Here is a 24,097-nt window from a genome sequence, read left to right as displayed (position 1 = left end):
TATTTTTGGGAGAATGTCACTGAATAAGCATCTGAAACTTTGAGATAGAACGTTGTGTTACAGAAGGATCAAGTAAACTTAATGTTAATTTTTTTTCCTGCGTTTGTGGGATTCCCTAAAGACTTGTAAGACTGAGATCCTAACTCTGTTTTGGGGATACACGTAGTCCTCACTTAATGACTGTTTGTTTAGTGACCGTTTGAAGTTACAATGGCTCTAAAATGACTTATGATGTCCAAAGTTATGACAGTTGCAGCATCCCAAGGTCATGTAATCGCCATTTGCGACCGTTCCAACCAACGTCCAGTAAGCAAAATCATTGGGGAACTGTGTGATTCACTTAATGACTGTATGATTCATTTAATGACATGATTCACTTAATGACCTTGGGAAATTCACTTAAGAACCACCCCAAAAAAGGTCATAAAATCAGGTCTAGTCACATGATGATTCGCTTAACGAACACATCACCTAGCGACCTAAATTCCGGTCCCAATTGTGGTCATTAAGTGAGGATTACCTTACATGCTGTGATGTTATTGCTATAATCTCAATGTGTCTTTTTAGTTCAAAAAGGGTATGGCTTAAGGAGAAAAAGCCAGAGTCATGTTGTATTTCATTAAAGAAAGATTGGAGAACTGGCATAGTTCTGGATCATTTTTATTGGGAAAAGAGAAGACTAGATAAGAGCCAGTTTGGTCTAGTGGTTAAGGCACAAGGCTAGAAACCAGGACATGGTTAGGCATGAAAGCTGACTGGGTGACTTTGGCCAGTCACTCTCTTTCAGCTCAACTCACCTCACAGGGTTGTTGTTGTAGGGAAAATAGGAGGAAGGAGTATTAGGTACTGCCTTGAGTTACTTATAAAATTATATAATAAAATAATAAAGGCATGATAAGTAATAATAAGACTAGGTTAGACGGAAGTAATGAATCAAGCCAGATCCATGGCCCCACCTAGTGACAATACAGTTATGAGCTGCGTCATACATTTTATGGGATAAGTTGTAGCTCCTGAATGAGAGAGAGAGAGAGAATAAAGAATGAACATGGTAATGATAAACAGTCTTTTTAGGAGAAGGAGCTAAAAAAATGAAAGTGGACAGATGGTACCAAGCTCTAGTCTAGATCTCTTTCAGGGTTACTCCATTGTCCATCCAGTTGTTTAGATTGATGGGAGTCAGAAGACATTAATTACTAGTATCAAAACATCTCAGTTATTACCATTTCTCAAAAAACAGCTGTGTGAAAGAGAAGCAGGAAAGAGAAGGATTTAAGTAAAAAAAAAAAAAAATTAAATATACCAAAGCAGGAATTTACCTTTGTTGGTGACCAGTCTGTTGAAGTTAAAGGAGTTTTGGAAGAAGAAAGGAATATTGAAGAAACCAATTATTTGTGTATGTCTTGACAACTGAAGATGTAGGGTACTTATTGTGAACTAATACATTCAAGGAGGAAGATTGAAGAGAACAGACAAAAGACAGTGTTTTACTCCTTAATGGGATGTCTTAATCAAAACCTTGACCCATGGTAACCCCTTCAAGGTTACCATGAAAAAGATAAATTTCATGTTGTAAATTGTTCAGAAATTAACAGTATCATCATATCTCTCTATAAATGGTACAAGCATTCTGGGTCCAACCATTTTGGGAATACTATACATAGTTTCTGCCGTCATATCTCAAAGCGGATATTGCAGAGCTGATTAAGATTCAGAAATGGACAGCAGACTAACTAAGAAATATTTTGTTTTGAGCTGTTGGGATTAAGAAAGGTTATGTTTAGAGTTTTGTAGTTCAGTAAGTAGGAGGAAGTGATAGAGATGTAGAAAATTATGCATGGTATGCAAAACGTTAATGTGAGAATGTGTTGTTGTTATCTGTTAAATTCATGTTACATTTATATGTGGTTTTGTATAGGACTTGGATCTCCCTTCATTTTTTCCCCACAACAATAATCCTGTATGGTAGTTTGGAGTGAGAGAAAGTGATGGCCCAAAATCCCCGAGTCAGATTCCACAGCTGAAAGTGAACTTGCATTTGGGTCTCCCTGATCCTAATCCAACCCCCTGATCACTGCACTATAGTGATTCTTTTTCATCAGTCACAATACCTGTGCCATCCAGGGAAAGTGAAGGTTATATATTGATTAATTAAAGTACTTCAGGCAAAGTTTTCACAGCCCAGGCCCACCCTCATTTTTTTTAATAATTGAAATTTTACAAGTTTGCCAGATGACATACAACTTCATCCAAAAGGAGGTGATCCATTAGATAAGCTAGTCCCATGCTTCAATATGGTTTGCGCATTTTGTTATAAAATGCTGGAAATGTTGGTACCGTATTTACTTGAGACACAGGAAACTTGTAAATTGTTTCTAGTCAGCAAGTCCTATTATCTTTTTCCCAACCTATAAACAGCCTAGAAAATGGCACATCTTGTCAGTTCAGAGGAAATAAATTAAATCAAGTTGCCTTTTAAATACCATCTTCCCACAGTATTGTAATATATTACATGTCTGCAAAGCTGTTTTGACTCTTCTTCTTGAAACTTCTATGAAGCGTATATGCTTCTGTGAACATGACATGGCTTTTGTAAATTTGTTCTTTTTTCTTTCAAGTGTGAAAGAACCTTGGAAATGAGAACGTTGTATTGTTTCTGTCCATTAGCCTGAGAATTCAGGGTTTTTGTCCTTTTAGAAAGAACACTGAGTCATTGTTGTAGGCCAAAGCTTGGATCATCTTGGTAACCATCCCAGTTTGCTCACTGATTGAAAATGGAAAGGCTTTTAACAAAGGCACACGCGTACACAGGCACACACACACACGTCTCTCTGTCTCAAGAATTAGCTCTAAAACTCTTACCTGGCAACAATTTTTATTGGTCTTGGTCTCCTTGTAACCTGCAATGCAGAGGGAAAATGCATCATGTTACTATTTACAGTGCTGCTCTGTTGGCAAAGATGCTGCTTTGAAGGAACACAACAGAGATGCAAGTCTGTAACTTGGGGCATCTCTATCAGAAACTTTTTCTCTTTTTCAATAAGTGCTCTCAGAGTCTTCCAGAAATTTTATTTTTTGAAATGGCACAACAGTAACTAAATCTTGGAAGCAAATTTGATGTTGTTTCTATTGGAGATCAGGCCAGGTTTGGATTTGCAGCTGTTTCCTAGATTTGGGCATAAAAATTCCCCCTTCTGACATTAATCAATTGTTCCCATGAAGTGTGGGAAGCTGTACCATTAACTTCCTATGCAGTTTACTTTCAGCAGCTAGGATCTGATTATGTCATATAATGTTCATAAAGTTACACAATTAAACTGGGGAGAAGCCAACATTCAAAATTAGGCAATAGGCATGGTTTTATTACAACCTATAGGTATATTCATTTTCTTCAAGTCTTAAATTTGTTGGTAGTGCCCTTTAAAATAGGTTCATTGATATGTTTATTTTGAAAAGATTACATCGGCTAACATCATTGCTGGCAACTGATTGTACATCTGCAGGTTGTACTATTTTAACTTTGTCAGTTACATGACACACCCAGGTTTTTTCTTCCATTCTCTTTTCTTTGCTTGCCAACTGTGTGGAAGTTATTTCTCTGCTTACTCTCTCTCACACACCCTTGCATAAAAATAAAAAAGGGGAGGAGGAAGGGAAAAGAAAAGCTTAAAAGTGGCCCAGATATAGCATGTCTTGCCTTGTCCTTGTAATGCTGTTATTTCCTTGCATAGTGTTAATATTTCTAACTGCTATTTTATTTTTAAAAGTTCTATTTTATGTTATATAAAGGAGATACGTGTAAGGTGATAAGGAGTCACTTCTGAGGAATCTGCTGAAATGCTTTTTTCAACTTCTGGTTAATACAAACTTTGAAATCTTGGTAACAAATGAATAAATCAAACAATTGTTTAGACCATCCTCCCCCAACCTGACATTTTCAAGTTGCTTCGTGTAAACCATGCTGACAGGGAATTCTGGGAACTGCAAATGGAATATATTTGGAAGATCATGGGTGAAGAAGATTACTCTAAAAGCATAGTTTCCAAACTGGATTTCACTAAATCCTGAGGTAGTGACAGACAAGCTTTAATGACTGATAGTTGACCACCATATTGATTGTAGAGCCTTGTACTGTTCAGAGAAGTATTTGTTATGCCTAGTGTGTATGTGTGTGTGCACTTTTATTACTTGACTATAAAAACAGAGAAAAATAAGCAACACACAAATTTATAAAGCAAGAATGAAATAAATGAAAACTAAAAAAAAAAAAAACCTATACAGGACATATATTCACGGCATATTTACATACATGGGAGCCAGTGTGGTGTAGTTGTTAAGGGGCATAACTAGGCTGGGAAGACCCAGGTTCTAGTCTTCCCTTAGGCACAGAAACCAGCTGAGTGTGTTTGGACCAATCATTCTCTCTTTGGGAGTCAAAAAACATCTGTCTACCAAACCATACAGGAATAGTATGATGCTCCCTAACCTTCAGTGAAAAGCCTTCATTCTACAGTGAATTAATTTGTTATGATGTATTCCAGTAAGCATTTCAGTGAATGGTAATCATATTTCATTATAATCATCTATAGCTATCAACATCAAGAATCATTCATTCATAGAGTTTTAATAACATTAATTCTGCAGAACAAGGAAAAATTGGGGACTTGTATTTATCTTTCCAATGCTGATAAATAAGGGCATGGAGAATCCTTTTTCTTTGTCAGAAGTCAGTTTCCACATGATAATGGCCCAGTTGATTCTGATAGTTGTTTAGTAGGAAGCTGACCTGTGCACTCTAAAGCACATCTCATATTCTTCAGAGCAAAGCTCTTGTGGTGAATATTGCTCATTCATTGCTGTATTCATAAATAAAGTGTTCTCTAAAAGCCGAAAGCTTGAAAAACCGGAACGGATAATATTTTTTTCCACTTTAGGTTATTTAAGTCATTTTTATGTTTAAGTCTTTCAGTTGTTTAATAACTTTAAAAGTATGTTGTCAATCTGCTTTTAAAACTAAATCCTGGTGTTCATATGTGACCAAGAAATAGAAACAAAGAACATTTTTTTTAGAGGAAATCTAATCCAGTTACTATTTTCAAGGAGAATGGATGGCTCTTGATAATTGAGGAACTGGCAGAATGTGTAATCTGCACTTTGGTAGTCCCACAGTAGTGGTTATATGTTAGGTTGATGGTCCATGGTCACCCTGAAGTGGTTGTTAAGGCATTTTACCTTCATCCTAAATAACAAGCATATTCTTAGAGATCCCTAATGCACTGGGCCTTTTGGAAAAGGAACAAGACTCATGTACTACTACTAGTTATAACATCTTGTACAAATCTGTTTCGTGTCCCTCTCCTGTGTGCCCTGACCTTCTTCCTGCTTCTGCCTCTAGTATTTATCATACCATTAAATTATGCATTTGAAAGCTCTTCTCAAAACCTTTTGACTAATTTGTAGGTGGGCATCATAATCTATTCTTTTTTGTGTACTTTATTTACTTGCTTGCAAGGTACAAAATTTAGATTTATTATTCTAGAGATAAATCTGCCTGTCAAAGATTTTATAATGCAGAAGACTTGAAAGGAACATTGCTATGCTTTTGAAGCATAGTTTAGGGGGATTTTTGAAATGGACAGATGAATATTGACTCACTGTTCAAGTTTAGATTATTTTTCCTTTTTTAAATGTTTGAATTTTTTTTTTTTTTGGAGAACATAGAGAAGCTTTATAACTAGACACCATAGACACTTAAATTTTTTATTTTGAATGACTGCCTGGGGCCATTTGAGCTGTTTGATTTTATATCAAAGAGAGTACTGGGCATATTGCAATTATCCTGGAGCAATCATGTGTAGTTAAAAGATAGACAGTTTAAGGCTTATATTGTGAATCAAGAGCATCTGAGGATACCTGATCTGTACTACTTGATGAAGACTAAGGGTTCATCCAACTCAACTTAAAATACAGTATAGGAAGTAAGACACATTGGCAATTCTGATGAGTGGTTGAATCCATTCTTTTTGTCTGACATTCTTTCTGTTGATAACAGTATTTAAATGTTTCAAGAAGATTGTAGCCTAAGAAGAACAATATAACAATCTGGTCCAGGGGTAGGGAGCTTGTCTCTCCTCCAATAGGAGCAGAATCGTATTGGATTATGTCACTGTATTATCAGGTTCAACGATGACTTAATTAACTGGCAGTGGTTTTCTAAGGTTTTGGATGGAAACTTCCCCAGCCCTCCTTGGAAATACCAGGGAATTAATTTTGGACTTTCTGCATGCAAAACAGATGTTGTACTACTGAGCATCCATAGGCAAAATAGCCAATAGTCAGAGATTATTGGAGTTGGAGTATAACAACATCCAGAATCTCCCTCATCCAAGATCTAGTCCAACATTCATTGACATAACTTGATTGGATTAAATTTTTAAAAAATCATGCTTACAATTAGATTTATTGAATTCACTGAGGCAAGGTGTGTGTGTGTATGTGTGTGCTTTCAAGTCAATGTTGACTCCAGGCAACTGCCTGGACTAGTCCCTGGAGTTTTCTTAGCAAGATTTCAGAATTGGCTTGCCATTGCCTGTTTTCTAGGGCTGAGAGAGAGGGACTGGCCCAAGGTCACCCAGCTGGCTCCATGCCTAAGGCGGGACTAGAATTCAGTCTCCTGCTTTCTAGCCTGGTGTCTTAACCATTATACCAAACTGGTTCTCTGAGACAAGTTAGTCATGTCTAATTTAACTCCTGTTGATTTTGATGGGTTTGTTCTAAGCATCATACTCTGGATCAACCCATTATTTGATTTTTTTTTTTTAATTGAATATCACAGTAGTTCAAGGTACCTAGCCAACTTTCTTGAAAACTATGCAAGGTTGGAGCCTGGTTATGGTATAGGAAACCTCCAGGAAAAATCAGTGCTAGAGGCAAAAACTAGATAATTAAAAAACAAAAACATTAAAAGATAACATATTTACATTTTTAGCTTACCTTGCCTTTCCTGGTCACTCATTTTCATTAGATAGGAAAATAAATGCTTTGGAACTGAAAAGGAAGTCCCTTGATTCTGGTACCGGAATCTATTTAAGGGAACTGTTTCGTTTCGTATCAAACCTCTATCATGATAAAATGTTGGGTAGTTTTAATGTTTCTCTCTTATTTTGCTAGTTTTATACAAACATTTAGAATGTTGCTGCCATCTAGAGGATTGAAATGTGATAATTTGTAAAGATCAATGAGAAGAGAGAGGGAAAAACAGGATTGTCAACCTCCTAAGAAAATATATTTATTTCTAGAAATTATATGCAAAATTAAAATAAATTAAAATGCAGAACATGCAAAATTAAAATTAAAATGCGGAAATTATATGCAAAATTAAAATCAATCAGTATTATTGATAAACCAGCATATGAAATTAAAATCATTATTAGGCAAAGGTGAAATAAAATTGTCTGTTGCTTTTTATAGAGGATCCTTCTGTAAGGAAAGGTCTGTCTGTATGTCTGTGTGTATGTACACACACACACACACACACACACACACACCTCTATCTGTAATATTATCTGTGCATCAATTTCTAGTTTTTTTCGTTGAATTGTTTTAAAACGACCATACATGGCTTAATCTGGGAGTGGAAGACTCAGTAAATACAGATCAGTAAAATTGAGTACTCTGACATATGTGTTTTGGTCTGTTTGCAGATTGTGCAGGCTGCGGAAGAGATATAAAAAATGGACAAGCCTTGCTAGCTTTGGACAAGCAATGGCATCTTGGCTGCTTCAAGTGTAAGGCCTGTGCAAAGGTCCTAACTGGAGAATACATCAGCAAGTAAGTCCACATAGAAAACACAATTATTTGATGGGGTCTTTAAACAACTGGCATTTAAATCCTTTACTATCGTAAAGAAGACTCAAAATACCTGCTCTTTATTCAGGTGTGAATAATTTCTTTGCCCTTCAGGATTCATTCCTATAAAGGAAGCATCATGTGAATCATGGAGAAAGAAAACGCTTGTGTGTTAGGCCCTCCCTCATGTGGCATCACATCCAAACACGTAGTAAGATATTCTTAGAATGCTGAGACCAGATTTTGACAGAGGCATAAGCTTACTTGTTCCTGTTCCTCCTTTTTCATGTTTTATTACAACATTCTTTGAAGGTAGATTAGGCCAAGAGATGGTTACTTAGTGAGTTTGCTGGCTAAAAAGAAATTTAAATCTGGATTTTATTTGTCAGAGTTCCAACACTTAATGTGTATATTCTTCGGCTGTCAGAAATGCATTTATGTTGAGTGGTAATAATAAGTGCACAGTGGGATATAGCTGATGAGAAATCTAAGAAACTGTTTTTAATGTTTCTGAGTGCACCATCATTAATAGCTGCCTTGTGTTCAACCTAAAATATGAGGACATCCAAGGGAATTGGATGTAAAATAATGTGTATAACATACAGTGGAACCTTGGGTTACGAACGCCTCTGTTAACGAACTTTTCGGGTTACGACCAGCTCCGGCCACAAAAATTTACCTCGGTTTGCGAACTCCGCCTCGGGATACGAGCAGGATACGCGGCCATTTTCCCTCCCGTGACACGGTCCACGGCCATTTTTCCACCCCTGACACGTGGTCCACGGCCATTTTCCGCCCCTGACACGTGGTCTGTGGCCATTTTCCACCCCTGACACGTGGTCATAGGGAGGGGGACTCTCCCTCCAAGCAATAGCTGCCTCCCTGTCCTCCACGCCAGAACGGATTAACGGTAATTACATTGAACCTTATGGGGAAATTTGCTTCGGGGTGCAACCAATTCGGGGTGTGACCAGAGTCACGGAATGAATTAAGTTCGTAAACCGAGGTTCCACTGTATTAGTGAAGCTAATTCCTATCTTGTGGTTTACATTCAGAGATGGTGCCCCTTACTGTGAAAAGGACTATCAAGTTCTCTTTGGGGTCAAATGTGAAGCATGTCACCAGTTCATCACTGGGAAGGTCCTAGAAGTAAGTAATATGCAAAATTAAGTGTAGCTGTTTAATATATTTGTATTTTACAGATGTATGTATGTGCATGTATATGTATTTTTATGTTATACAAGGAAGAAAAGGCACATATTATTTAATGTAAATAGACTATGACCAAGGCTTCATGTTTTGGAAAAACTCCACATGTTGTTTGACATCAGAAGCACTGAGCAGCAAGGACTTTACACAATGAAGATATCTTTGGCATATCTTAGGCTGGCATATCTGGCCTGCAAGAATCTTGACTAACACTAGATAACATCAAAAAGACACAGTGAAATAACTCTTTTTTTGCCTTGTAGTGGTCATCTGGATATAAACAGTCCAATTTTTCCTTACAAGGTGTAGTGGGGTGAATTAATTGATACAAAAATAGGTGGGAAGATTTAAAGCTAACAGAAGCAACCACTGCCTGACCAGAACTTTCAGTGTAGAGCAGATGAAGGAAAAGGAGGGGACACTGTTGTGTAGGGGGATCCAGCATCTATTCTTTTTCCTCCAGTCTTCACTGTTAATTTACATATGAGGCATTATTACAGCAAAATGGAGATACTTCACGACAACCTTCCTCAACTGAATGCCCTCTTGCAGGACTCTGCTTCAAGAACCGCTCCTTGGGGCATGGAGGCAACTTCACAATGCATGTAGAAAAGGGAGGTACTTGAATTTTAATGTTACTTTTAGCAGTCTGACTTCCTTGCTGCCTTGTGGATGCCTCTGCTCTTAAATATGGTACAGAGATACAAGTTTGTAATAACAAAACAATCACCAAATGTGTTCCACTCATTTCCAAATTAAGGAGCAAGCATTTGTCAAATATTCCATATACTTTTTTATCATTTGTATTTTGGTTTTAGTAGGAGTAGATGTTTAAATATTTTCAAATAACGGCTACTTATTATTTTAAAAGTTTGTCTAACTTTGTGTACTTTTAAAAGCTTTCCTCAGTATGTTTTTATTCAAGGCTCCATAATGAGATTTGAATGTATGTTATAAATATATTTCAGTTAAGTTGTGGTAAGCAGTACTATAATAGTAAAAAGTAAACACCAGAGGGCAGCACTAGATTCTGTAAGGAAGAAAAGTAATTGTATTGATGGAGACTGCATAAGTAGCAGGTTTTTGGGTTTTTTTCATAATTTCTTTTAAAGTTATTATCACCTGTCCAGTGGAGACCATAACATTAACATAGGGACTGTGACCTGCTAAGATGTAATAAACTGACTTCCTGCTTTTACAGTGGAGGAAATGTTTGCATATCTAAACAAACAGGTATCCCTTTTGGTACCTTACATCGTCATTAAAGCAAGAAAAGAGTGGATTTTTCTGTTATCTTAGAGCATAGATTGAGGGAATCTCGATGTAATAAATTCCACATTCTCGCTAAGGCAAACAGAAGGCGTCACTTATTACCACTTTCTCATCATCTATTTGTCTAGAAAAATAACATGTTTGAAGAAAGGTGTCAGTTCTTTCCTTGTTCTTTTGCTGCTTGTTTTATATACGAAGTGCAGCAACTTTATACAAACTCATTAAAAGCTGATAAATATCAGTGAGATAAACAAGAACTGTTAGTGTTTATGGTATAAATATGCCATTGACTATTGCTATTGTGGCACACTTGTCAGTGGGGAAAAAGGTAACATCAGCCATAAGCAGCATCTTTTCTGTTGGCTATTGTTATCTAGAGCAGGTAGTATGAAAAGAATGTGACCTTGTGGGGAACCCCCCCCTCCCAAAATTTCCCCTTCATAGTATTTTTAAATATAATATAAACACAAACTTCTTTACTTCAGAAAACAGACAATTTTGTTTTGAGACATAAAGGAGGGCAATTGATGTAATTTGTTGTTTTTAATTTTTAATTTATTCACTCTTAATACTAAACATAAACATATTTTAATAGGTATTAAATGTTTAGCAAAATGTTTTAAAATGCCAGTACTGTGCAGAATATTTAAATTACCTACAGTGAAAGAAGACAGAAAATACACATCAGTCAGTGGAAATAAACTAGTCTAAATTGCCTGGACAAGCAAATAGGTTTTTCACCTGATGTTGAAAAGAAGCCAGTTGTGTTTCCATTGGGAGTGCATTCCCCAGTCAGGGGCCACGATTAAAAATCTTCACTCCTTTCTTGATATACTGGAAAATACTGTTCTCTCACTACTGGAAAGTTTGGAAGAGTCACTTCTTAATTTACTTGGATCCAAATCTTTTGGAATTGTAAAGATAAAATGTTAAGGGTGTGGCTCAGTTTTGGCCAAATGTTGGATCTCAAGGAGGAGCGGGATAATTTGGAACAAATCTTTCTTCCTGAGAACGGAACCGATGGGTGAATTCACTCCATTGTAATTCTGGGCCTCTGTGCTGCTCTCATTCTGATTTGTTTATCTAGAGCATTGTTGCATTACAAAATGATCAGGAAGCAGCTGCAGTCGGAAAACAGTTTTTGTTATTTGTGTAAAATGCCATGATGGGGAGCAAAAGGGAGTTGAGTATGGGATTCAGGTACAGATAATGTCCTCCAGAGGGATTTGTGATCAGAACAGAACACCCTTATTCATCCCTTTTTCATCACAATCAAGCATCTTGGAGAATGGAAAACTCTTGAAAATAGAGAGACACTTATTTTAATATTTGTTCCACATATCTACATACACACCACATACACATAAACAGATACTGAATTTATTTTATGGTATATAGCAACAAGTTAATTTTTGACTCATCTTCTGACAATCTGGGGAGAGGATTTGTTTTTTTTTAAAAGACATCCATTCCTGTGCCAAAAAAAAAGAAAACCCTTGATCTACCTGTCTAACTTTGGTATAACAAGCAGATTTATTGTGCAGGTCAAGACCTGCTAGGTTGGATTTCTAGGAGCTACCATATAGCTTCTTGTAATTAGTCATAGATGAACAAAAATAAAGCCATCAGGTATACATTGTTAATTTATGGAGAGGCCAGAATGATTTTTTTAAAAATGGCTTTTCTCAAATGAATTAATTTTGATAGTGTAAAACATCTAATGGTAAAACAAATGGTTAAACAGAAATAGTTACCTGTACAACATTCAGAAACAACTGCTGTTTTATTACACTGTTTTGTCAGTTTCAACAACTTTCCTATTAAATTTCAGTACAGTTGATATATAGAAATAGATATGTTAAAAAGACCTGGCTTATTCTTTGAAAACATAGATGGATAACCCATGGTTTTTCTCTACTTGTCTTGGGAGATCACAACCAGCGCTCAATTGTACAGCCATCACCTAGGTGGTATGGTTAGTAATTTGGCTAATTTGGAAACAAACAGTAAGATTTTAATTTCAAAGCCAGCACACTTAATGCAGCCAAAATTGCTGTACTTCCTTGAAGATCTCTCCACCGATAAGTGACCCTATCACTTGTGTGTGTATTTCTGATGTGTAAGTCTATCCATGTGTATGTGTGTAGGACAGCTGAAGCTTTAATTGAATTTAGTATCCAAACTATGATTTATTGGCCAATCCCCAATTTGTAGCATTAACATCATATTGTACTAAGCCATAAAATATATTTAATAAACCACAATGGGCAGTTCACACATCAAATTTAACTGAAACCAAACAAATTATGTTACAGCTTAGCATAATGTGTAAATCTCAACCCCAAGTCACAGGCTTCTGGGGGGGGGGGATGCAAGGGAGCAAATGACTACATCATGCATCATAATTCAAAGTACACAATTACATTATTTGTATGATGTTGTCATGATACACATACTGCCATTCTGACATTATTGTGCCTTGTTACTGAGGTCTATGCCTAAACTGTATTTTATGTGACTGGGAGAGAACAGGGGGTTATAGAGATGCCAGCCTTGGTTGTGCCCACTATCATTTTCAATCATGGCCATTACAAGAGTTCAGTCCCAGACCATTGCCCATCACAGATAGCATGGGTGCCCATGGGGGAGAGAGGGTTTAAATGACAACATTATGTATGATCGTGTCATTGTAGTTGCTGTGGTGACTGCTGACAGTGAATTCTCTATCCTACTCTTAAAATTAGTAGCTTTGAACTTAAATTTTAGATACCATTAAATTGTTTTTTTAAGGCCACCTAGGGAGTTATGAGTTATCTTGTTTTCAGTTCAGGAAATATATTTGACAGGTGTTACATCTTAGATTTATATCTGTCTATCTTTCCCACTAGAATTTGACTAATTAGAATTATATCAGGTTTTTTTCCCTTAAGGAATGAAATCTCACTGAAAAAGAATTGAACTGCCAAACTGAAATTACAATTAACCCAACCTAACTGGGGTAACCCAATTAGATTGCAGATTTAGTAATGAAGTTGAGCTGAATGTTTGCCAGGGAAAATGGAATATATGAAATGCTTCATAAAAATAAGTATATCGTACAAAGTTCTCACTGATTTCAGTTGTTATCCAGTTCAAACCATTCAAATTATATGTATACAGTATATGTAGAGGAATGCATTAATTAGGTATTTGCTATTAAATGGCATGCTCACATAATGTTGTAGTATAGCTTGATAGGAGTCTAATCAAGATAATTGAATTAAAGGCAGTTTTTAAAGAAATCAATTATGAATGTAAAGACTCTTGAACGTGAACAGAAAAGATTTAGATTTATCTTAACAATGCATATCTCCTCATTAAAATATAAACTACAGTTTGAGGTATCGAATATCTGCTTCTTTGAGAAGAATTGATCCTCTGTTTTGTTTGGTTGTAGAAGGAAACAAAATCTCCAAGATCCTAGCTTTAGCACTTTACTATAAGGAGCAAGGTTCTGAGCAGTTCTACTCAAATTACTGTATAGTACATAGATAAATATAGACAAATGGTACCACCCTCACCTGAAGCAGTGGGACATCCCTCTTTCTTTTTTCTATAATGGACTGGTCTGTTGATTGCTAGCTTCAACTGAAAAGCTAGAAAAATCTCTCTGCTTCTGCACTGTGAGTCATTGGGGACCAAACTACAGAGTTGTGATTTTGAAAGAAGAGAGGGCTGTACTTTGGATTAGGAACGATATTGCCAGAGTTTTCTCTGTGATAAAATAATCTGGAAGTTTTTTCATGTCAGCAAGATGATTCTCACATTTATTTGAGTCAGAGGGAAATGGAACATACAACTCATTGGATGGTGAAGCTTTAGAAAACGTATCAAAGAGGTCTTAGCAGAAGGTAAATTAATCTTCCTGAGAAAATTGTTTGAATATGTAGCATTACAATTATTTAAAATAAAGCATGTAACTTTAAAGGAGGAGTGGAATGGGGGAAGGAAGGATAGGGTGTTGTTATCTTATAGCAAACAAATAGCAAGAACAAAATACATTTATGTGAATTTGGTGTGACTTCTTGTCTTGGGGAGTGTAGATATTAAAGGAATCAGTAGTATGTGCGTGTATTAAATTTCATTTCTTATTAACCAATGCTATTTCTATCCATTTTAAAAATATGATACATGGGCAGATGTTTCTCTAATTAGCTAATATAGAAGCAATCATGTATATATTTATTGAGAAATAAGTCCAAAGAATTAATACATTAATGTGGGAGAAATATTAAGAGTCCATGTACCTGCCTTTAAGTAAGCATATAGAAAGGGAGAATGTAGCTATAGTTCATGCATACTTTGGTGAAAGAGATTTTTTATCTAAAACTGATGCAGGCGTGCATGCACACATATAGACAATCATTACCCAAGAGGCATATTGAGATAGATAACAGCCTACTTTTCATTATTGGAGTCTGAAAATGTATGTCCAGATTTATGAATTAGTACACTAAAGACACCCTTTTAAAAGAGGTGATCTTTTTTTTTTACGTTGTATTGTAATTAATTGTGCACTACTGTTTTTAAGGAGAAGTGGGATAAAAATGTTTTGAAATAAATAATTATTATCTGTACAGGAAACTTTATAGTTTCTATATATACCTCCCCATTACAGTTTTAGCTTTTGATAAGAGTGTGTGATTCTAACTTACTGCAACTAGCAGCCAGTCTACAGATCTTTCAGTTGCAGAAAGATTTCAAGCTTCTGCTTGACCATATTTCACAATGCAGGAAATTGAAAATGTGTCAACAAAAGGGGGTCAGCCACTTAGCTGTTTTGGGACAGGGATTTGGGTGTTGGTTTGTAGCCTTATTTCTATCAGCATCGACCAACACCTTTGCACATTGCTAATGAGCGACAGTAGAGAACACTGAAGTAGAACCATGCATATGTTTTATGAAACTCAGATATCATTTTTACTCTGTAGAAGCTTGTGGCAGTTGATGGCATTTAAGGAGGGAGAAAAGACTTTCCGTGTGAGCTTTATTCTGAGATGCTAAATTGCCTGTCAAAAAATATTGGCCAGGTTTCCTGAATGTACTTGCAAAATTTCAGGATTCAAATGTCCTTTCTTCCTGTGTTTTAGTACAGTGGGTTTTTCTGAGGGTGAAAATGGGTTAGTAGATACATAATTGTTCATGATACATGTGCAAGTATTATTTTATCCATAATCCAGTTTAGTTAAACAGGTTAAGGGATTTTTAGTATGGCTGTGTGGCACTTGGATTCAGTCTCTGGAAAGTATGCAAACCTATAAGAAGGTTCTGAAAAGAGAGCCAAAGCAATAGTGGTATATCAGAAATGTATGTGGAGTCTCCAGAAAAGGTATCTGGGTTCACACATAATGCTAACTAGAATAGCTAAGTCCACACATCATTATTATATTATGGATGAATGCAATCAGGGAGTACAATATAGTGAATTTTGGATTGGCCTAGAAGGTATCATACTGTTTTTGCAGCCAACCCAGTTTGTCATACGAGCTTTTGATGGGCTCCAATTTGCCCCTTTAATGAAACAAGCTGTCAGCAGTTTGTCACTTCGTTAAGGCAAAGAGAAATGGATGTCATTGCAGTCTCTTTCTTAAGGATGGGAGAAATTAAGTCCGCTAGAATCAGTTTTCAAAATCTGGAATCATTTGCTAAAGAGTTCCAGAAATATGTTAAAGTTTTTTTTTTCCTCTTGCTGTTGCCTTTCACCTCCATCCTTTTCTCAGTACTCTGACAGAATCATATTGTTTTCAACCTTTTGTCTTAGTTTTAATGAATGAGTAAGGGATTCTACTGTCTCACCATCTTTTATGGTGCTGCAGAAGGAGACAGGGTAGGGGAATAAATGACAAAACTTGGATCATTTAGCAAGCCACAAAACTTGTGCTACCTCACAATGCAAGTGCAGAGGCCAGGGGGGGTGGGGGTTCTTCATTTCCACATCTTTGAAGTTTGGACTGGGTGCTTATGTAGTGCAGAGAATTATGGGAGAATGTATGAAAACAGGTCTGTAATTGTCTCTGCCTCCTGTTCATTAAGGAGATCAGCTGTGGGTCTGTTGCTTGAGGACTCTTTAATCTTACTTATATAAATTCAGCCACACATCTTTTTTCTGATTAGTCTTATCATTATGTATTTCATTTGCAAACACTATATTAAACACTGTGCTACACTAAACATAACTTTCTTTGGAAAAAGGAAAAATCTGCTTTTCTCTTTATTTTGTTAAATAATTCCACAGTAAGTCCTCTGGGCTTCTCTCATACAGGGACTGTCTTCTACTAATAGTGCTTTTCTGAAACATACATAACATTGACATTTCCACATGCACAGCACATGTGCTAGATATGAATTCTTTGTGGTTTAAGTAGGGAAAAAGGTGGGCCTGATGGCATCCACCCAAGAATTTATAAGGAACTCAAAAACAAATTCCTAGGAGGCTCATTGCTGAGCTATTGGAGGGTAGCCACTGTAACACCAGTTTTTGAAAAAGGACCCAAGGAAGATTATAGACTGAGGGAAAATTATACATTGCTCAGTTCAGTGTCTGTTCTGGAAAAACTGCTAAAAATAGTCAAACAAAAATGACCAAGCACGTAGGAGAACAAACCTTACTGAAGAAAAATCAGCACAGATTCCGCAAAAGTAAATCCCGCTTCACCACCCCTGCCTCACCATCCCCACCTCCATCCTCGCCATGTGGTTGGAGGTGACCGTGTTAACCTGGTACATTAGGACTTTCAAAAGCATTCTTCGGGGTGAAATATCTTGTTATTTTATTTGGGTCCCCCCCCCAATTAATTTTGTATCTGAAGAATTCATTGAAGTCTTTGCTTGTGTTCAACATCTGTCTTATGGAGCTCTGTGGTTGCATAATGGTTAGTATTTCTTCATCCATGTAGCATTTCAACTTGTGTTCCTCTTCTTGAATTTTATTCCCAAATATTTGTTTGTCTCTATGAACTTTGTCTGCCAAAACTTCTAAAGCAGTTACAAATAATAAGGGAGAAGGTGGCCACCCTTGCCTGATCCCTTTGCTTATTGGAAAACTCATGGCAAATACTCTACTTGCTGTAATTTTTGCTATTTGCTTTTGATATATACTCTCCATCCAAGTTTTATTTTTTTTCTCCTGGGTTCATTTTCTTTAAAACTGCTAATAAAAAAGCCTACCCCAAGTTGTCAAACACTTTTTCTGTGTCTAAAAATATTACTGCCATCTTTTTAAAAAAATTGTTGATATCTTCTAATGCATTTATTATAAAGCTACTGTTGTCCTTAATTTTCCTCTTGAAATATAACCTATTTGATCTGTATGTATTATTTCAGAAATATTGCAGTAAATAGCTTTTAATAAACATTCAGTAAAGAAATTGGTCTATATGACTGAGGCTTCTCCAGATCATTCCCTTCTTTATAGATCAGAGTTATATACCTTTCTTCCCATGTTTTTGATATTATGTTTATCTCTTTAATTTCATTCATTGTTCTTACCAGTGGTTCCAAAAGTTCTTCCTCTAACTTTTTATAGTATTGGGCTATCAGTCCATCTTGTTCATTAAATTCTTTGAACTCTGAGTCACCAATTTATGTGTTCAAATCTTCTTTGTCAATATTGTGCTTAGAATATAATTTTTTTGAAAAATTCTGTAAGTTCTGTGATTTCCAAACTTATATAGAACAATTTGTTCCCTTTCTTTATTGCCGTTATTGTCCTTCTTTCCTTCTGTTTTCTAATTTGATATAGCAAACTTTTCCTGGCTTATTTGCATTCTCAAAATGATTTTCTCTGACATATTTCTTTCTTTTGGAGTGCTTCCATGTCTAATAAGTGAAACAGTTGTTTAACTTGAATTTTCTCAATACCTGTCACTCTGAGTTGGTTTTATGTATTTGTTCTCCTTGATTTTTTTTCTTCTTCCAATTGTGATTTCTGTCTGTTATATTCTTTTTTCTGAATGGTTGCAAAGCTCATAAAAATTCTTCTCATATAAGCTTTACTTGTCTTCCATATAGTTTTCTCTGACATTCCTGGAGTTACATTCAATTTTTTAAAAATCTTATTTACATTTCCTTAGTATGGCTACTTGAAGTAACAATCCACCATTTAAAGGAATGATTTTTTCTTCTTCTTGGAACCACATTATTGAAATAGGGTTATGATCTGCAACTGTCATTCAGAGAATTTCTCCTTCCTTGATGGATTACATAAAAGCCTTGGAGACCCAGCACATGTCAATTCTGGGATATGTTTGGTGTCTTCCTGAGTAAAATGTATAGTCCTTTCTTGCTGGATTTTGTAGTCTCTAGGCATCTGTCAAAGCCACTATGTTTATATATTGAAAGACTTTTGGGGTGGGGGGAGCTATTCCAATTTTTTTCCCCATGAAATGAGGAATGTTGGAACATCTTCCTGCATATGCATACACAACAAATGTATATGGACCCCTAATTCATATGCCACGCGAAGGTGCCTCTATTCTGTAGATTGTACCACACCACAGTTTATAGATCCAGTTGTTCAGGCTATCTGAATCATTAACAAGAATCCAATGATACTTCACTTTTGCATAAACTGAAATTGGAGGCACATTGGGAAAACTCCCCAAGGCTTGCAATATCTTCCTAGTTGGTTGGCTGTACATCAGAATAGGAAATGCTTTTCTTTCTTTAACATTATTTTTGTTTGCTTATCAAACTTGTTGGAGTCTTCCTGTTGAGGGGTGGGGTCAGTTAAAAGATTGTAACAGTACAAATAAAGGAAATGGGACTGGTAGAAAAAGATGCAGTATATCCTCATCCATAACAGGATTACTGCTAGCCATGCCTTCTTTCAGGATATTTTAGCTAACAAGAAGTCAAATATGATAACTGAGTCCTTCTTTCTCCCTTTCTGAATATCTTTTTCCAATGGATCATACCTTTGAATGTCATTGAATATGCACAGTCTTCAGTGAATGACGGTTTACATTTGGGGAGGACAAACTACACATGACAGAGGATTTAGGTGATAATCAGATCCCTCTTGTGATACATTTTCTGATTATGATATATTTGATTTTATACACACACACACACATACACACATACATACCCTCTCATTCCTATGGTGATATGTGCCTTCCTCAATCTTGGGTCCTCCACCCTCTCCCAACTTAGGAGTCACAGCCCCAAGTGCTCCTAAAGAGGAAAGGTAGTTAAGATTGATGGGGTGGAAGTACCAGCGGGCCACATAGCAGACATACAGACCAGCTACAAGTATCTTGGTATCCCAGAGCCACATGGGAACCATAATGATGAGGCAAGGAAGACAGCAACATCCCAGTACCATCGGAGGATAAGACAGGTCCTCAAGACCCAGCTCAGTGGGAAGAACAAGATCATGCTATCAACACGTACGCCCTGACAGTCATCAGATACCCTGCTGGCATAGTGAGCTGGCCAAAGCACAACATGGAGGGTGCTGATGTGAACACCTGGAAGCTCCTCACAATGTAAGGAGGTTTCCACCCTCAGTCCAACACCCAGAGATTGTACACCAACCAGAAAGAGGGCAGTCAGGGTCTGGTGAGTGTCAAAGCCAATTTCCTGGATGAAACCCAAAGCATCCAGGAGTACATCAATAAGATGACCCCCAAAGATGAGTTGCTGAGAGAATGCCTGATGCAGCAACAGACTCAGGAGGAAGTTCAAGCAGAAGAGTGCCATGGCAAGACAAGACCCTGCATGGGATGTACTATTGACAGGTAGCTGAGGTGGCTGACATTGGGAAATCCTACCAGTGGTTGGAAAGGGCTGAACTAAAAGACAGCACTGAAGCACTGATCATAGCAGCACAAGAACAGGCACTAAGCACCAGATCCATAGAAGCAAGGGTCTACCACACTAGACAGGACCCAAGGTGCAGATTGTGCAAAGAGGCCTCAGAGATAGTCCAACACTTAGTGGCAGGGTGTAAGATGCAGGCAGGAATAGCATACACTGAATGGCAAAACCAAGTAGCTGGCATTGTGTACAGGAACATCTGCACAGTGTATGGGCTAGACCCACCCAAGTCCATTCCACATAAGGTTGTGGAGAATAACAGGGCTAAGATCCTGTGGAACTTCCAGGTCCAGATGGACAGGCAGGTACAGGCCAGTCAATCAGACATTGTGGTAGTAGATAAGGACCAGAACATAGCAGTGGTGATAGATGTAGCAGTGCCAAGTGACAGCAACATCAAGAAGAAGGAATATGAGAAGCTGGAGAAGTACCAAGTCCTGAAGGAAGAACTAAAGAGGATGTGGAAAGTAAAGGCCAAAGTAATCCCAGTGGTGGTAGGAGCACTCAGGGCTGTGACTCCTAAGCTGGGAGAGTGGCTCCAACAGATCCCAGGAACAACTTCAGAGCTCTCTGTCCAGAAGAGTGCAGTGCTAGGAACAGCTAAGATACTGTGAAGAACCCTCAAACTCCCAGGCTTTTGGTAGAGGATCCAAGATTGAGGGAAACGCATACCACCCATAGGGGTGAGAGGGTTTTTTCTTTTTATAGTACTTGATTTAATTGCTGTTTTAAGTAACATCTCAATAATACCAGTTGGATGGAATTTTCATCTATAGTGAAATGAACTTCATTTTCCCTATCACTGGTTTCCCTTTTTAGGGTAGCTGTGTCACATATGCAAAATGGATGTTCATAGGAAATACAGTTCTATTTGATTATTCTTCATAGTTTGAAATGATCCTTTCTGGATCAACACAGATATTGGGCTTTATATTTTTTTCATGTAACATTAGATAAGATCAGGAAATGCAGAGTTTTGGCAGATGCATTCAACCTATTTAAGGCCTCTTTCTTGAATCCATCAAAATCCTTTTGACTTTTAAAGGGGAATAGTGACCAACAGATCCATATGTTGTGTTACTTGATTTTTTAAACTAGAAATGCAAGGATTGAAACTGGGCCATTCAGCATGCCAAAGATGTGTACTGCCACTAAGCTTTGGCCCTTCTCTTTTCATTTCATTTCAAATTCTTTCTGAATGGTTCCAGCTGCTCCTCCTTTCCACACAATCATGCTTTTCCACTTTCTTTGATGTAAAAATTACTTAGTGTTGGTTGCCATTATCTGAAGTAATGGTGGTACTTCAGTTGATCTTTTACTCTATTTTTGTCTTTTAACTATATTATTTTATATGAACTGCTAGGTCTCTTTGGATTCTAGTGGTATAGAAATGTGGGTACTGGCCTGAACTAACTAACTAACTAACTAACTTCCTTCCTTCCTTCCTTCCTTCCTTCCTTCCTTCCTTCCTTCCTTCCTTCCTTCCTTCCTTCCTTCCTTTTTCTTCGACTTGTATAGCTGCCCATGTCACTATGCAAAGATTTTGTATTTCTGCTGAAATTCATCATTAGTATTTAATTACACAATTATTGGAAAAACAGTTGGGAACTAGAAATCTGTTGCTGTAATGTATTTTCATGACTTTCAAAATATATACCTTTGCTTTGCAGTCACCAGGAAGTAAAACCAGCCTTTGCAATGTTCCCCATGGCATATACATCTTATATAGAATTATCTACCAGTGTGATATATTGGACATACAGAGTCAAGAGATGTGTTCTTGAAATTAAAATAAAAAATAGAACACCTGAAATATTTATAAATTGTTTATTGGCATATTTTTAAAACACAGAGTGCCAAAAGTGGGTACCAAAATAAAAGCATAGGAACAATAAAGCTCTAAAAGCATAACATCCTTATGCTTTTAGAGATACACTATACAGTGCAGTATATACGGAATGGTGAATGAAGACCAAGCTGTGATCATTAAGATGTCAGAGCTTGGGCCAACAGTCAGGTCTTTACTTGGTTTTGAAATGAAACAAATCTCAGCACCAGCCCACTCTGAGGACAGAACATTTCATGATGAAAACATTGATACAAATTTTAGAAAGCTTTTTTGTATTTTGGCTTTTCCTGTTTCAGGAGTTGAAATCCTTGGGATGTTTTGTCTTCCATCCCTTACTGCCTATATTGTAATAATTTTTCTGACTGGCATTTGAGTGGTCTTCTTATGTTTCACAAAAATGAGCACACATTGGAAAAATGATATTCACTTATGGTGTTAGTAAAAAGGAAGCAAGGGAAAGTGATATGCCATCTCCAAATGCAACCTTTAGTTAGTGCTACCAAGCTAAGAAGTACTGTGAAAGTGACATGGCATTATAAAATAACCATTGCAAATTCAAGAGTTGTAATATTTTATTTATTTATTTATTTATTTATTTATTTATTTATTTATTTAGTCCCCGCCCATCTCCCCACAGTGGGGGACTCTGGGCAGCTTACAACACACTAAAAAACATAAATACCATTAAAAGTTATAAAACCAAACATTAGAAAAATATGTTAAGAAGGCACCAGAAGAAAGGAAGGAAGTTATCTATAGCTTTTGGGAAGTAGCTGAAATAAAGCCACACCATGAACAGTCAATGTCTCTGTTACATAAGGTGTTCCATTAAATTTCCAGGGTCATAAAATAAGCTGTTTCTAAGTATATACTGCTCCTTGGAGAACATTAAAACAAGGGCAAGATATAAAGAAATAGGATATCATCAAATATTTTAGTAGACCCAGGTGTCAGTGGACTGAATTACTGTTGTGCAAAGAGAAACCATTTACCATGGACAAAACAGAGTGCTATCTTCGATAGCTTCATTTTTTAGTAAAAGTAATTATTTTTCAAATGGTTGGATAGAATTATTAAGATAGAAGAACTGCGCCAGCTGTTCAGTTGTAATACTATAAAAATGTATTCTTTGGCCAAAAGAAAAAATCTGTTTGTAATTAGTCTTTCCTCCACATCCATTGGCAGTGAAGTAGCCCTTGTGATGCCTGATAATGTGCATTTCTACATCCCAATGGCCGTTATTTTGGAAAAAAGTACACAATGAGATCAGAAGTATTAGAAAATTATGTTCTCTTAATCTGACACAGGGAAGAAACATCTCTCACGATATACTTCCAAGAACACTTACAGTCTACAAATAGGAAATGAAAGCCAGGAAAAATACCCACCCTGATATAAGGTTGTATATGGAGTGTGTATCTACACGTTTACATATATGGATCCCCAAGCTAGGACTGGGCATTTTCAGTGCTCCATAGAGAAAGTTACGAACATTCAAGATTACTGTCCTATATGGGAATAAATCCTGTTAAGCTTCCTATGACTTATTTCCAAGTAGCCATGCATCGGATTTCATTGTAATAATATCAATGGCTATAAAAGGAATATATCCTTTAAATAATATGATTTGCAAACAGAATTTTGTCATTTAAATATTGGACACAATAATTAACAATTTGACTTTTTAACCAAAGAGGCTTTATCTAAATATTTGCCAGGTGGTCAGTTAAATCTATTTCTGATAACCTTTGGTACATTTCTGTAGCCCTGAACTCATGATTCTCTAATCCCATGCAAAGGATGTTGTTATTTATTTTATATAAGCAGCCTAAAGTTTTGGGAAGGAAGGTTTCATAGATTTTCAGAAGCTCTAATGTTAGCTTTACTGGCTTGTTAAGAATAGGTCGTTTCTGAATAAAGTAAGGCCAGTGCCTGATTCAGTGAATTATGTTCTTGAATGAGAAGATGTTAGCTTTCTGATATCCCACTATCTCACTTTAATTTAATAAATTTTGTTGTGTGTGTGTGTCTTGTCCTTTAGTTCATGGTTATGCAAATGTT

At 36.6% G+C, this 24,097-nt stretch overlaps 1 protein-coding gene and 1 long non-coding RNA gene across 13 annotated transcripts in view; one reads left to right on the top strand and one right to left on the bottom strand.

Moving 5' to 3' along the window:
• LOC148213591 (uncharacterized) overlaps nt 1-14,171 on the bottom strand; it is a 47,551-nt gene extending 33,380 nt beyond the window's left edge. Inside the window, exons 1-2 of the long non-coding RNA XR_015794272.1 lie at nt 13,890-14,171; nt 2,863-2,900 (exon numbers count right to left, since the gene is read on the bottom strand). This is a non-coding gene — a long non-coding RNA (uncharacterized LOC148213591). The remainder of the gene's footprint in view (nt 1-2,862; nt 2,901-13,889) is intronic.
• Nucleotides 1-24,097, top strand: part of ABLIM1 (actin binding LIM protein 1) — a 217,252-nt gene that overhangs the window by 123,627 nt on the left and 69,528 nt on the right. For all 12 annotated transcript variants that reach the window (XM_088131674.1, XM_025167016.2, XM_025167012.2 and 9 more), the window contains 2 exons: nt 7,704-7,830; nt 8,904-8,997. In XM_088131674.1, coding sequence (XP_087987800.1) covers nt 7,704-7,830; nt 8,904-8,997 — 221 coding nt within the window. The remainder of the gene's footprint in view (nt 1-7,703; nt 7,831-8,903; nt 8,998-24,097) is intronic.

Source organism: Python bivittatus, unplaced genomic scaffold (genome assembly GCF_059951505.1).
Source record: "Python bivittatus isolate LINGU-HERP-01145 unplaced genomic scaffold, Pbiv_v1 ctg000980_np1212, whole genome shotgun sequence".
In the NCBI taxonomy this organism is placed as follows: domain Eukaryota; kingdom Metazoa; phylum Chordata; class Lepidosauria; order Squamata; family Pythonidae; genus Python; species Python bivittatus.
Note: the sequence above shows the minus strand (reverse complement) of the source record. Positions and strands in the feature narration are given on the sequence as shown.